Genomic DNA, 12851 nt, shown 5'->3' with positions numbered 1-12851 from the left:
CCACACTTAATAAACCAACCTGGCACTACCGACACTCAGACCAGCTATGAAATTTTAACACTTAATAAACCAACCTGGCACTACGGACACTCATACCAACTATGAAATTTTAACATGTTCATATAACACGTTTCAACGTGACTCAGAGTTCTCTACTTGGACAGATTATGCATCACCAATTGGTCCCGAAATCATGATTTAAGCAGTTTCTTCTGAGCTATTCTGTTGAGCATTTCGGAAGCAATAGAAATAATGGAACGGTTTGCCAAAATTGGTATTGTAACGTGTCTGCTGGCATTATTGCCTCTGAACGCAGCACAGACTAGCCCCAGAAAACCTATAGTGTCAGCTGCCTACATATTTGGAGATTCCACTGTAGATCCTGGCAACAATGATGGACTTGCAACAATTTTCAAAGCCAACTTTCCTCCATATGGGAGAGATCTTGCGGATCGTAAACCTACTGGTCGATTTACTAATGGAAAATTAGTAACAGATATATTATGTATGACTCGAAGTACAACTTAGTAGCCTGTAGACTAAATTCATATGATAGTTTCGTTTTAATGTTGGACTTACCAAGGGATACTAACATAAATTCTATTACAGATTGTCTTAAATCAACACTACAGCAATGAAGCTTTAGACTGACGCTGTTCTAAATATTTTGAAATGTAAACTGATCCTACTTGATATTTTCGTTTTAATGTTGGACTTAGGAAGGGAAAGTAACATAATTTCTGGTATATATTATCTTAAAGTTTCCAGGGATTTTGGATATCTAGTGATTTGGTGTTGATTTGGTGTTTTTTAAGTTAAGGTATTTTTTTAAAGTAAAGTCAGTCATTCAATTCTTCACGGGTCTGGTCAAGGGTCTGGTCTCGGATAGAAGGTGATTTCTGAACGTCTTGAATAAACAGTGATCGACATTCTGTTAGGACATTCTTTGATATGATATCACTCATCCAATTTCTCATCTTAATCGACATTATATATTAAACCTAATAAAAATATAATCCTTACCAAACTTACTAAGAAATACACCAACAAATCATTAGAATAATGCTGTTCTAAATATTTTTGAAATGTAAACTGATCCTACTTGTTAATGCTGCTATGGTTAACCATTTCAACTGTGTACAGCTGGTCTAGCAGGTCTTCCTGAGTTACTGCCCGCATATCTGGATCCTCAATTCCAAGGAAAACAAATGCTTACAGGCGCCAGCTTCGCTTCTGCTGCAGCTGGATACTATGATTCTACCTCTCTCTCTCTTGTTAGTATATCTTTTTTTCTTAAACTAATTGCCCAACAAACTCATTTCAGAAATTTAATTCCCAGATCTATAATTTTCACCTTTAACATGTGCATCTTTTTTCTTGAACTAATTACCAAACAAACTCATTTCAGATATTTAATTTCCAGATCTATAATTTTCAACTTTAACATGTGCAGAATGTTCTAACTTTGGGGCAACAAGTGGAGTATTTCAGACAGTATAAAGGCCGGATTGCGAATATGATTGGCGCTTTTAATGCCAGCAAGATAATATCAGGAGGCCTGTTTGGGATAAGCATGGGAACTAATGACTTTGCTCTTAATTATTATATGAATCCTATTCTAAGTGAAGAATACAGTGTAACGCAGTTCCAGGATCTTCTGTTACATTCTCTTTCGGAATTTATACAGGTGATCCATAGTTTCATCAATGCAATTATAAATGGTGATGTTAGGCATTTATTGGGTTTATATTAAATCACCGTTGAAATGCGTGTGTGACAGAGTATATACACCGAGGGTGCACGCAGACTTGCTGTCATTGGCCTGCCTCCTTTTGGCTGTTTACCTTCACAAATAACCATGCATAACTTGATGGGTAACACCTGCATTGACGAGTATAATGATGTCGCTGTTTCTTTTAATCAGAAGATTGTATTATTATTAGAGGCGCTGAAGCCCAGATTTCCTGGCCTTACAATGATTTATATTCACATATATGACAAGTTGTTTGACATCATACAGCATCCCGGTGCATATGGTAATATTCTGTATCTCGGGTCGCTTGCCTTCATCGTAACCTAATTTCTTTGTTAACTAAGTTTTTCTAATATGTCTTAGCATAATATGTTTTTCCATTTTATATAAATAAAATGTATATCAAAGTTTTTAACAGGTCTAGTAAGTCTAATTCTGGTTGCTAAGTACCTAGTTTAGTGAGAGGTTATGGATTAAATCTCTTTCCTTGCTAGTTTGACCGGCAGATAGATCCTTCGAATCGATCTACCTGGATACTTATAAATTTCTCCAAATTTGACAGTGTAATGTGTTGTTTCTGGTTGCAGGGTTTGAACAAACTAGGAATGGTTGCTGTGGAACGGGTTTGATAGAGACAGCGTATATGTGCAACTCGGAAACTCCAACCTGTCCGGATGCATCCAAATATGTGTTCTGGGATTCAGTCCATCCAACAAGCCATGTTTACGCGATCCTCGCCCAAAACATATTTTCACAAGCTCTTCCGCTTATCAGCTAACGCCACTGCGTCTGTTACGTCCACTATTCATTAATCTGCAGGGAATCGTAAAACTGTAATAATATTTACTGTGCCAACGTCCAACTAAGTTATGGAATGGGTTTTGGTTCCTCAAATATTATTGATATTTTTCCCTCCTTGTAAATTGTTGATTTAGAACCGGATAATAAATCTAAGTCCAGTTTCAAAATTATGGGCATTTAAAGACTGTCCATACTTTCTTAAAGCAATGGTGTAGCATTTTAAAATTTAGAGCTTGAGATTTAAGATCTTAAAATTTAGAGCTTGATTATATTGGAGGCAGATATTTGTCGGTGTTGTTTTTTTCCAAACATAATTATGTGGTTAAGATATTTCTATTAATTGTTATTATATATTTTTAAATATTATTGGCTAATTTTAAAAATTAATCAAAAAAAGTTATCAATAAAGATAGTATATAATTTTTTATACTTGTAGAGTAAATTGTAATTATGATTTAATTTAAAAATAATTATAAGATTAATTGAAATTGGAAATTATATATAATTTTGTATATTTGTTTTTGGGTTAAAATGTTTTGACTTTTAATTCATTTGTAAATTTTTAAAAGTTATTTGTAAAGTTTATTAAAGTTGTGATAAATTAAATATTAAATTTATTTTTTAGAAATTGAAATTAATTTTTAATTTTTTTTAAATTTGAATTTCTAATTTTTGATTGATTCGTGACTAATTTTATGCAGTTTAAAATCAATTTGTTAAAATTAAAAATTGTTTAAAAAAAAAACCAGTAATGGCAATTATCCAAAAAAATTAAATATATGGATTTTCCCATAATTAATATTTTTTTCTATTCATTATCATACTTATTTTTAACAATAAATATGTATTCACCTATAATCATTATTTACTTGTTTTTCTATTAATTGTTGTATTTTTTCATCAATTAATTATCAAAAGTAAATTAAATATATGAATTTTTCGCTAATTAATATTTTTTTCATTCATTATGGTACTTTTTTTAACAATAAATAATAATTAACCAATAATCATCCCTGGTTTGCTTTCTATCAATTTGTGTATTCTTTCTAATAACAAAGTTTTATTTTAATAATAATGTTTTTTTCAACTTTTTTCCATTAATATATTTTATTAACCATAACATTTTTTGATAGTTTAATTATTTAATTGTTGCTCACCCTTTTTTCATAAAACTATGTTATCATGTATCGATAGATTTGTAGTAATTTGATTCCCGTCCACCTAGGTTGTGGTGCTTAAATCATGCACTTAATATAACTAAGTTATATCATCACATTCACCCCATAATGGTTCTCTATATTTTACATAAAAAAACAAGTACTAACAACAACATTACATATTACACTTGTTTTAAAACAAAAATTAGAAAGCAATAAAATTAATTGTCATTGAAAATTCGAAATTAGTTGGATGTTGTTTTGGCTATAAAAATTTTCTGATTTTGTTTTAAAAAATGTTATATATATATATATATTAATTTTTTATTTTTTTTATTTTTATTTTTATATCAAACCAATTTCTTCTCATCTATAATTTTAATTAAAAAAATGTACCACACTATATTGAAATCTAAACCACATTACACATTAGATTTCACTACCACATTCCAATTGTCCCAATAAATACGCATCTACCCATATTCAAGTCTATGGCATTGGATAACTAATATAACCCAAACATTTCCTTATAATCCTCTAAAACTACAACGTACTACCATACTCTTAATAATTTTAATAATAAAATATTAAAACTATAATAAATATTTAAATATTTGTTATATTAATTATAAATAAATTCCATACCTAATCCATTTATATCAAGTACCCAGGAATTCGGTGCAAAAATATTCCAGCTACGCCTTTCACAATGACACTCACATTGGAAATAAATACGCATCTACCCATATTCAAGTCTATGGCATTGGATAACTAATATAACCCAAACATTTCCTTATAATCCTCTAAACCTACAACGTACTACCATACTCTTAATAATTTTAATAATAAAATATTAAAACTATAGTAAATATTTAAATATTTGTTATATTAATTATAAATAAATTCCATACCTAATCCATTTATATCAAGTACCCAGGAATTCGGTGCAAAAATATTCCAGCTACGCCTTTCACAATGACACTCACATTGGATTTGACATATATTTATCATTAAACTTTCGCAATTCCTTTAGAAAATTAGATTAATATATAACAGAAATTATGTGAGGGAGGTTTGGTCCTCACCTGGTCTAATTTCGGGTAAGATTATATATGTTCCAAAGTTGTTTTAATTGTGATTTGATTTTTTTAGTTGAAAAAAACCATGTAAAACTTCATGGATTTGATTTCTTTAGTTAAAAAAAAAATGGATTTGATTTCTTTAGTTAAAAAAAAAAAAAAAAAAACCATGTGAAGCTTTATGGCTTTGGTGTAATGACCAGTGGCCAGATGAAAGCATCGATCAAATTGTTTTTGTTTTCTAATAAATTTGAGGATACCATGTTTGGAATTCGACATTTAAATGAAAAATCATAAAATGGAAAGGGTTGAAATAATATTGATAATAACTTGCAAGATTGGAAACAGTTATAAGAAAAGACTAAACAAACTATAGACCGTGAACATAGTAGGAAAAGGATTGACATGGCAATAATGACAAATTCTAAAATTGTAACCTGTAAACTGATTAAACTTCCACGCTTAATCACCCAACCTACCACTACGGACACTCACACTAGCTATCAAATTTTAACATGTTCTTATAACACGTTTCTACGTGACTCAGAATGCTCTACTTGGATAGATTATGCATCACCAATTGGTCCTGAAACCGTGATTTAAGCAGTGTCCATGAAAGTTTCTACTCAGTACAGGGCGAGTTGCCACCATTAAATAAGGAGTTGCAGGCAATTTTCAAATTATACAATTGGTTTGATTCATATATTTGCTTTCGTTTATTTTTCATAAGATTGACTTGCATAATGGTGAAATCAATAAAAATAAAAAGCTAAAAAAAATATAATTTGGTGGAAAACTAATTATGGTGATAAATGTACTCTTAACAAGATCAAAGCTAAATCAATGAAATGTCAATCAAGATCAAAATTGCTGCAATTCAAATATTATATCTCTGCAAACATTTATATCTTAAAAAAAATGTTGATTATATTCAAAATTTGATTTTGAATCACTTTATGATCTAAAATATATTTAAAAATTCAAAATAAAATTGTATAACATTTTACAAGCAAGTGAGAACCAATTAAATTCACATGAGAAAACTATGAAAAATTAACTTGTCACTTAAATTAACCTCAGATCACAATACGCATAAATTATGATGAAATGCATTATTTAATAAAATGATCAAAAATACATTAAATAAGATGGTTCTAATAAAAAACAAACTATTATTTAATCAATAATATTTCGATGGTTCTAATAAAAAATCAAACTAGTATTTAATAAATAAGATGGTTCTATTAAAAAATAAAACTATTATTTGATCAATAATAGTTTTATTTTTTATTAGAACCATCTTATTTAATGTTAATTTTATTTTTTATTAGAATCATTTTATTTAATGCATTTTTTATCATTCTTTTAAGTAATGCATTTCATCATAATTTATGCTTATTGTGATCTACCGTTAATTTAAGTGACAAGTTAATTTTTCAAAGTTTTCTCACTTGAATTTAATTGGCAGAGTATTGTTTGTTGAAATCTATGTTTTGCATGTTGCAAATTATACTGTTTTTGTGAGGTTTTTGATATTTATTTATAAGTTGGCAACCATAGCTATTTATTCCATTGTGCCTTCTTTTTTTCACCAAAGACTACTCTGGTTGTTCACCTTGTCATAGTTTGATAAAACACCTTAGGGTATCAAAGCTATTTATTCAAATACAAAAAAGAACTATAAAAAATATGGTTATATGTTTAAAATGTTTGAAGATTTTAGGTGATTTAAAAAAAAATTGATGAAACTATACCTATACACCAACTCTTAACATTATGCCAAATTTTTTACATGAAATAAGTCAAGCATTGTCCATGAGCAAGCTGCATAAAATATTTACTATTATTATCACTCCTCTTCAAAGCTGCAAAAAAAACAAGTCTAGCATTGTCCATGAGCACACTCCATAAAATATTTACTGTGAGCAAGCTACATATAATATGCTCCTCTTTAAAGCTGCAAAAAATATTTACTATTATTATGTGTTATATTGCCGTGAATAAGTTGCATATAATATTCAGTGCTATTATTGCTCCTCTTTAAAGTTGCAAAAAATATTTACTATTATTATCTGTTATTATCCCTTATCTTTAAAATTGCAAAAAATATTTATTATTATTATCCCTCATATTTACTATTATTAGTGTTTCACCTTAAATCTGCAGAAATTTTCAAATTATATTGTTCTATCATCACTTCAAGTTAGAATCTCATAAATTGTTCAAATTTGAAGCAAAAGAAAATCTTTGCAAATCAAACTATGGAAATAAAACAAATACAATTTATACTTGGAAATTTACATGCTTAGAAAACAAATCGAAAATATCAAGAGAGGGATGGAAGGGCATTGAATTAGAGATTGTTTCCATTGTCAAACTAGAGATAATTGCCTTCATAATCAGTGAAGTTGCACATGCATCAGGAAAAACTATAACTACTAGCAGATACGTTTTAAATGTTAAACACTAACCTCACTAAACATATGTAAATTAGAAAAATAAGAAACTCAAATATCTTCCCACTTTATTTCAAAATTTTATTCTCACACTTAATTTGAAATCATAGTGTGAGTGCAAGGTTCATCAACGATCCTCTACCATTGATCAAAGCACTTGATCCAACGGTCAGCAATGATATCCCTCGTCGCAAATCGCTTAAGCCAGGGTTTACTCACTCCTGAAATATGTTGCGATGCAATTCTAATTTCTCCATTCTATGTGACTTAATCATGGCCACTTATCACAACAATCTTGTCTGTTGATCTTATAGACCCAACGACTCCTGTGCATCGACACTTCACTTCTTGTTCCTCTCTTTACTTGGGTTTTATGCCATTCCATCAGTGTTCTTTTGTGGTTTCAGATTACTTCAGGGTTCTGGTCCTTCCATTGTTCTATCGCACAACTCCTTCTTAGCTTAACTCTGTGTGCTCTTTGATCGCTGTCACTCCTGGACTTTACTTTAATCTTCCATCGGATTTAACGATCCATTATGATCCTCCGTATGATTTTTCTTCTCTGTGTTTTTCCCGAACTCCGCCTGCATACATATACTATGTAGAACCTCTCATTCACACATAACTTATCATTCAATACTCAAACCACACACTTACACAGTTTCAGAATTAAATCTATGTACACACACACACACACACACACACACACACACAAATGATTACATAATGAGATTCTCTATCTCTCTGGCCTAATTTTCAATGTAAGTGGCCTTTGTTTCACAATATAATCTATCTAACTTGACTAACTAACCAGCTAACTAGCTAATTATCTAACCTTTGACTATGCCTTTTAGGCTTACATTTATACAAAAGGATTCTACAACCAATTCCTGGTTTAGATCCATAAACTTCTCAAGAAAATCCTAAAATCTCTTCCTTATCTCTAAGGATCCTCTCTAATCCATAAAATCATGAACTAACTCCTAATCTAAGTTTTACAATTAATTTTCAAATCTCTCAACTATCCTAAATCTATCATATTCTCCTACATTCGAGAACATTGACAAATATGTCTCTCTATATTTAATTAAATCCCTATTCTCATTAAAATTACTCAAAACTCTAAATAATTACATTAATTTAACACTTAGAAAGCTAACTTCCTTGAAACACAAGACCCCCTATGTCTATTAAAATACAATGATATTTCTTAAGCTGAATGCTCCTGCATCAGACTCCCAAAGTAGAAAACATTCATGATCTCCTGATCATGTGTGTTCATATGTTGATAGAAAACCTCTAGGGTCCCAAACTTTAGTTTGTAGTTGCCCAAATGCCTTGCACCTTTGCTACTGTTGTATGGCTTTTGTCTTCTGTTTCATCTTCCTCTCCTTGCGAATCACGTTCAAGTTCTGATTGATCATCCTGCCAACTGCTATCAATCTCCTCCATATGAATTGTTCCATCATCAACTTCCATAATTCTTCAATCTCTATTTCCAGCACATCCTTGGACTGGTCCATACTCTGTCACTTCTTTCTACCTCTTTCTCTTTGTTTTAGGTTGTTGTTGTTGTCCACTAACTCTTCAATTTGTTGTTCTTCCCCTTGAAGTTGTCAAATTCTATCACTTACTTTTTCTGCCTTCCTTTCATCCTTACTCTATTTCATGGTTATCTCTTTCTGCATTGAATCCTGACTTTCCAACATTCTCTCCATTAATTGAACATCTATGTTCCATGGATTAAATTCTTCCACAGAATCCTCTTCTACCATTTATACTTTGTTGTTAATATGTACCAAATTTCCTCCAACATATGCAACTAAACCTGCACTCACAAAACAATTATTAAAATAAAAAACATAAGGCCTTAATGCTTCTTCTTCCTTTGGCAACACTTCAATATGCTACTCTGATTTCTCTTTTTCTACCAGCACATCAGTATGTTGATTCAACTTCTTTAAAGAATTCTCTAATGTACTCTCAAAACTATCAGTTAGTCTTCCCTCCACATCATCTTCTCTAATGATGTCTTTCTGCTCTTGTCCACTGTAGTGAAATCCTTTCTCTGCAATCACACTGTCATACTCTGAATTTCCCATCAAATACTCCAGCAACTCAATTCCTTTGTGACACTTCATAAGTACTTCATCATTACTTATGATTCTTGCATTTATACAAAAATTATCAATTTGAAAATGACAAGGTTCAACAATCTCAACTGTTGCTTCACATATCAGTTCTTCAGACTGAATTTCATCTCCTTTCACAAGAAAGTTTTCTTGTGTTGTCACAGCTTCAAACATCAACATATTACTAAATTCTTTCTGCTGCAATAATTCACTGCTTTCCTCATTGAAGAGACATTCTCCATTATTCTTTACTTCAAAGTTTTTATCTTCTGAAAGATACTCTTCCATACTTTTGACAGCTTCAAAATATTACTCATCCTCTGCAAAACCTGTAATCACATCAAAATTATTAGATTCAACAATATAAGGTTTTACATTCTCCTATTGGTCTGCATTTGTCCAATAGTTCAGAAAATCATCAATAATTCCTTCTTCTTCACGCAGAACTTCACCCTACTCTGGTTCACAAATAGACACTTCCATTTCCAACTCAGCTTCTCTTAGTTTTCCCTTCAGCCACCTTACTTGCCTCTGTTGTAGCCTTCTTTGTAACTTATGCCACTTCACTAGATTCTTCTTTAAAACCCAACCTTCTCTATGGCTTTCCTCTAGTATCATCCTTAATACATCGAGTTGTTCTTTCATCTCAGCAATCTCTTTGTCAATTTCCTCTTGACGCATTCTCTTGCCATTTGCCTTAGCATCCTCTTTCTTCACTTTTCTTCTACTGTGGTTTTCCTCAGAACCTCTACTATGACTATCAGTAGTCATCTTCTTCTCCATCTTTATGAGTTCCTCACTCATTCACTATGAGCTGCATTAAAGCCTCTACAACAGCAAGTCCTTCCTATTGCCACTTACCTCACCAAGCTTTCCTCTGTACTTGGTATTTTTGCAAGCGCTTGGTTCTCTATCTCTGGAACCTCCTTTGAGCACTTCTCTCTGCTCCTTCTAGGCTTCAACTCATCTGCACCTCTTAAGAACACAACTGTCCTCTTGTATTTCAATCACCATGAAATACTTGGTTCTAACCACCTCTTCTTTCACTTAGAAACTCTTACCAGCTTCCTTCATTACTTAGAAATTCTACCCACATCCTTTGTGGAATTGCCTTTGTGATCTGCAACAATACCTCTATAGTAACAAGTCTCCTCCTTGCTACATATGCCTCACTAAGCTTCTTTTCTCTGAGCTCAATCTGTTAGCATTTCTCTGGTTCTTTCCTCTGGAACCAATTAAGCACTCCTCGCTCTAGGTTGCTGCAATCTTATCACCTTCTTATGATGTTACTTGTGCATCAATATAAAAACCACACATTCTCCAATCTTCAAATCAAGTTAAAATAAAACATATCACCTCACCTTCAAGATATCTGCATGATCTTGTTCTACCATTTTCTGCACTTTGAATGGATTGTCCTCTATCACTTGCATCTACAAGTTCTACTACACATTATCTCTTTGTGCGTAATGTTTGTCATATTAAAATCTGATCTCCTCTTACCTGCATACACATCTTCAAAACATAACTTTGTTCTAAATTTTCGCAAAGAAATTTTCACACAGAATTTTGTTGTTCAACTTTAATACCAAGTGTTTCAACCATAATTCTGCTCTGTTACCAAAAAATGACGCAGGAAAATCTGCAAATACTCATTGTATGCATATGAAATGAAAAATTTGTTTTGCCCTAGGAATCTCAATGACCCTGCCAGGTCAAATCTTTATTACTTAAGGTTCAAGGCCCCATATGTAAAATCCCATGCGAAACGATTTGTAATTAACCACAGTCTGTCCCTTAATCAATCCCTTTTCATTGGGAATTTGTACTCCACCTCATAAATTTCTGTTAATCTTTATGCCCCGCGCACATAAACCCAACCCCACTCTTTACTTTGGTTATATTGGACTTACCCCATAAAACCTTCAATCGCTTTATTTCTATTATAATCCCTATATAATAGAAATATTCCACAAATCATACATAAACCATACCTTTTCGCATTTCCTCAGCCTTGCAAATTTACCAATGCTTCCTTTCTCACAATCATGGGATTCAAAGACTCTTAAGAACATGTGTTCAAAACTCTCGATTTGCGGGATGTGATCACGCTTTCCACCATTCCAACATTTATTCACCACCATTGATTCCATCCATCAGATCCATCGGCTATCGCAATCCCATAGATCACACCAACATGCATTCCTTCTTTTGCATCCGATATGCGATAAACACAACCGGACTCCATAAACTGCGTTCATAACCTTCTCGGGTCCGCTCTACATCGCACATCGCAAAACTTATCGGGTCCGCTCAACATCGCATGTCACAATACCGCATATTGTAGTTGTTAAGGGCCAAGGTACATCTACCATGGAATATTGCGCTGCGAACTAATTGTCGATCGCATTAGACTTCACACATCGCACTTTCTTGATGCCCAAGGTTCATTCATTCATAAAAGAAATATTACGATGTGGGGTTCATCATGGATCCTCTACCGTTGATCAAAGCACTTGATCCAACGGTCAGCAATGATATCACACGTCGCAAATCACAAATCGCTTAAGCCAGGGTTCACTCACTCCTGAAATATGTTGCGATGTGATTCTAATTGCTCCATTCTATGCGACTTAATCTTGGCCGCTTATCACGAACAATCTTGTTCGTTGATCTTATAGATCCAATGACTCCTGTGCATCGACACTTCACTTCTTGTTCTTCTCTTCACTTGGGTTTTATGCCATTCCTTCAATGTTCTTCTGTGGTTTCGAATTACTTCAGGGTTCTGGTCCTTCCGCTGTTCTACCGTACAACTCCTCCTAAGCTTAACTCTACATGCTCTTTGATAACTGTCACTCCCGGGCTTTACTTTGATCCTTCCATCGGATTCAACATCTATTATGATCCTCCATATCATTCTTCTTCTTCATGTTCTGCCCGAACTCCGCCTACATACATATACTATGCAGAACCTTTGATTCACACATAACTTATCATTCAATACTCAAGCCACACACTACGACAATTTTGGAATTAAATCTCTCTCTCTCTCTCTCTCTCTCTCTATACATATATATATATATATATATATGATTACATAATGAGACTTTCTGTTTTTCTAGCCTGATTTTCAATGTCAGTGGTCTCTGTTTCACAATCTAATTTATCTAACTTGACTAACTAACCAGCTAATCAGCTAATTATCTAACCTCTAACTATGTCTTTTAGGCTTATATTTATACAAAAGGATTCTACAACCAATTCCCGGTTTAGATCCATAAACTTCTCAAAAAAATCCTAAAATATCTTCCTTATATCTACGGATCCTCTCTAATCCACAAAATCATGAACTAACTCATAATCTAAGTTTTACAATTAATTCTCAAATATCTCAATCTCTCAACTATCCTAAATCTCTCATGTTCTCCTATATTCGAGAACATTTACAAATATGTCTCACTATATTTAAT

At 32.4% G+C, this 12851-nt stretch overlaps 1 protein-coding gene across 1 annotated transcript; it reads left to right on the top strand.

The window, feature by feature from the left end:
- Positions 1 to 252: 252 nt before the first annotated feature.
- LOC149156691 (GDSL esterase/lipase At5g22810-like) lies at positions 253 to 2555 on the top strand. Its single transcript, XM_089444839.1, has 5 exons — positions 253 to 505; positions 1144 to 1274; positions 1454 to 1687; positions 1781 to 2036; positions 2341 to 2555. The coding sequence occupies exons 1-5, from the start codon at positions 253 to 255 to the stop codon at positions 2529 to 2531; spliced, it is 1065 nt and encodes a 354-aa protein (XP_089300965.1). The 3' UTR covers positions 2532 to 2555.
- The last annotated feature ends 10296 nt before the right edge of the window (positions 2556 to 12851 follow it).

Source organism: Pinus tabuliformis, chromosome 9, assembly GCF_031772625.1.
Source record: "Pinus tabuliformis cultivar Carrire ecotype Pingquan chromosome 9, CPIR1, whole genome shotgun sequence".
NCBI classification, from domain to species: Eukaryota; Viridiplantae; Streptophyta; class Pinopsida; order Pinales; family Pinaceae; genus Pinus; species Pinus tabuliformis.
Note: the sequence above shows the minus strand (reverse complement) of the source record. Positions and strands in the feature narration are given on the sequence as shown.

Coding starts and splice junctions, on each gene's coding strand:
- LOC149156691 (XM_089444839.1), top strand. CDS start 253: ATGGAACGGTTTGCCAAAATTGGTATTGTAACGTGTCTGCTGGCATTA. Junction 506..1,143: donor ATTAGTAACAGATATATTAT/GTATGACTCGAA, acceptor AACTGTGTACAG/CTGGTCTAGCAGGTCTTCCT. Junction 2,037..2,340: donor ACAGCATCCCGGTGCATATG/GTAATATTCTGT, acceptor TTCTGGTTGCAG/GGTTTGAACAAACTAGGAAT.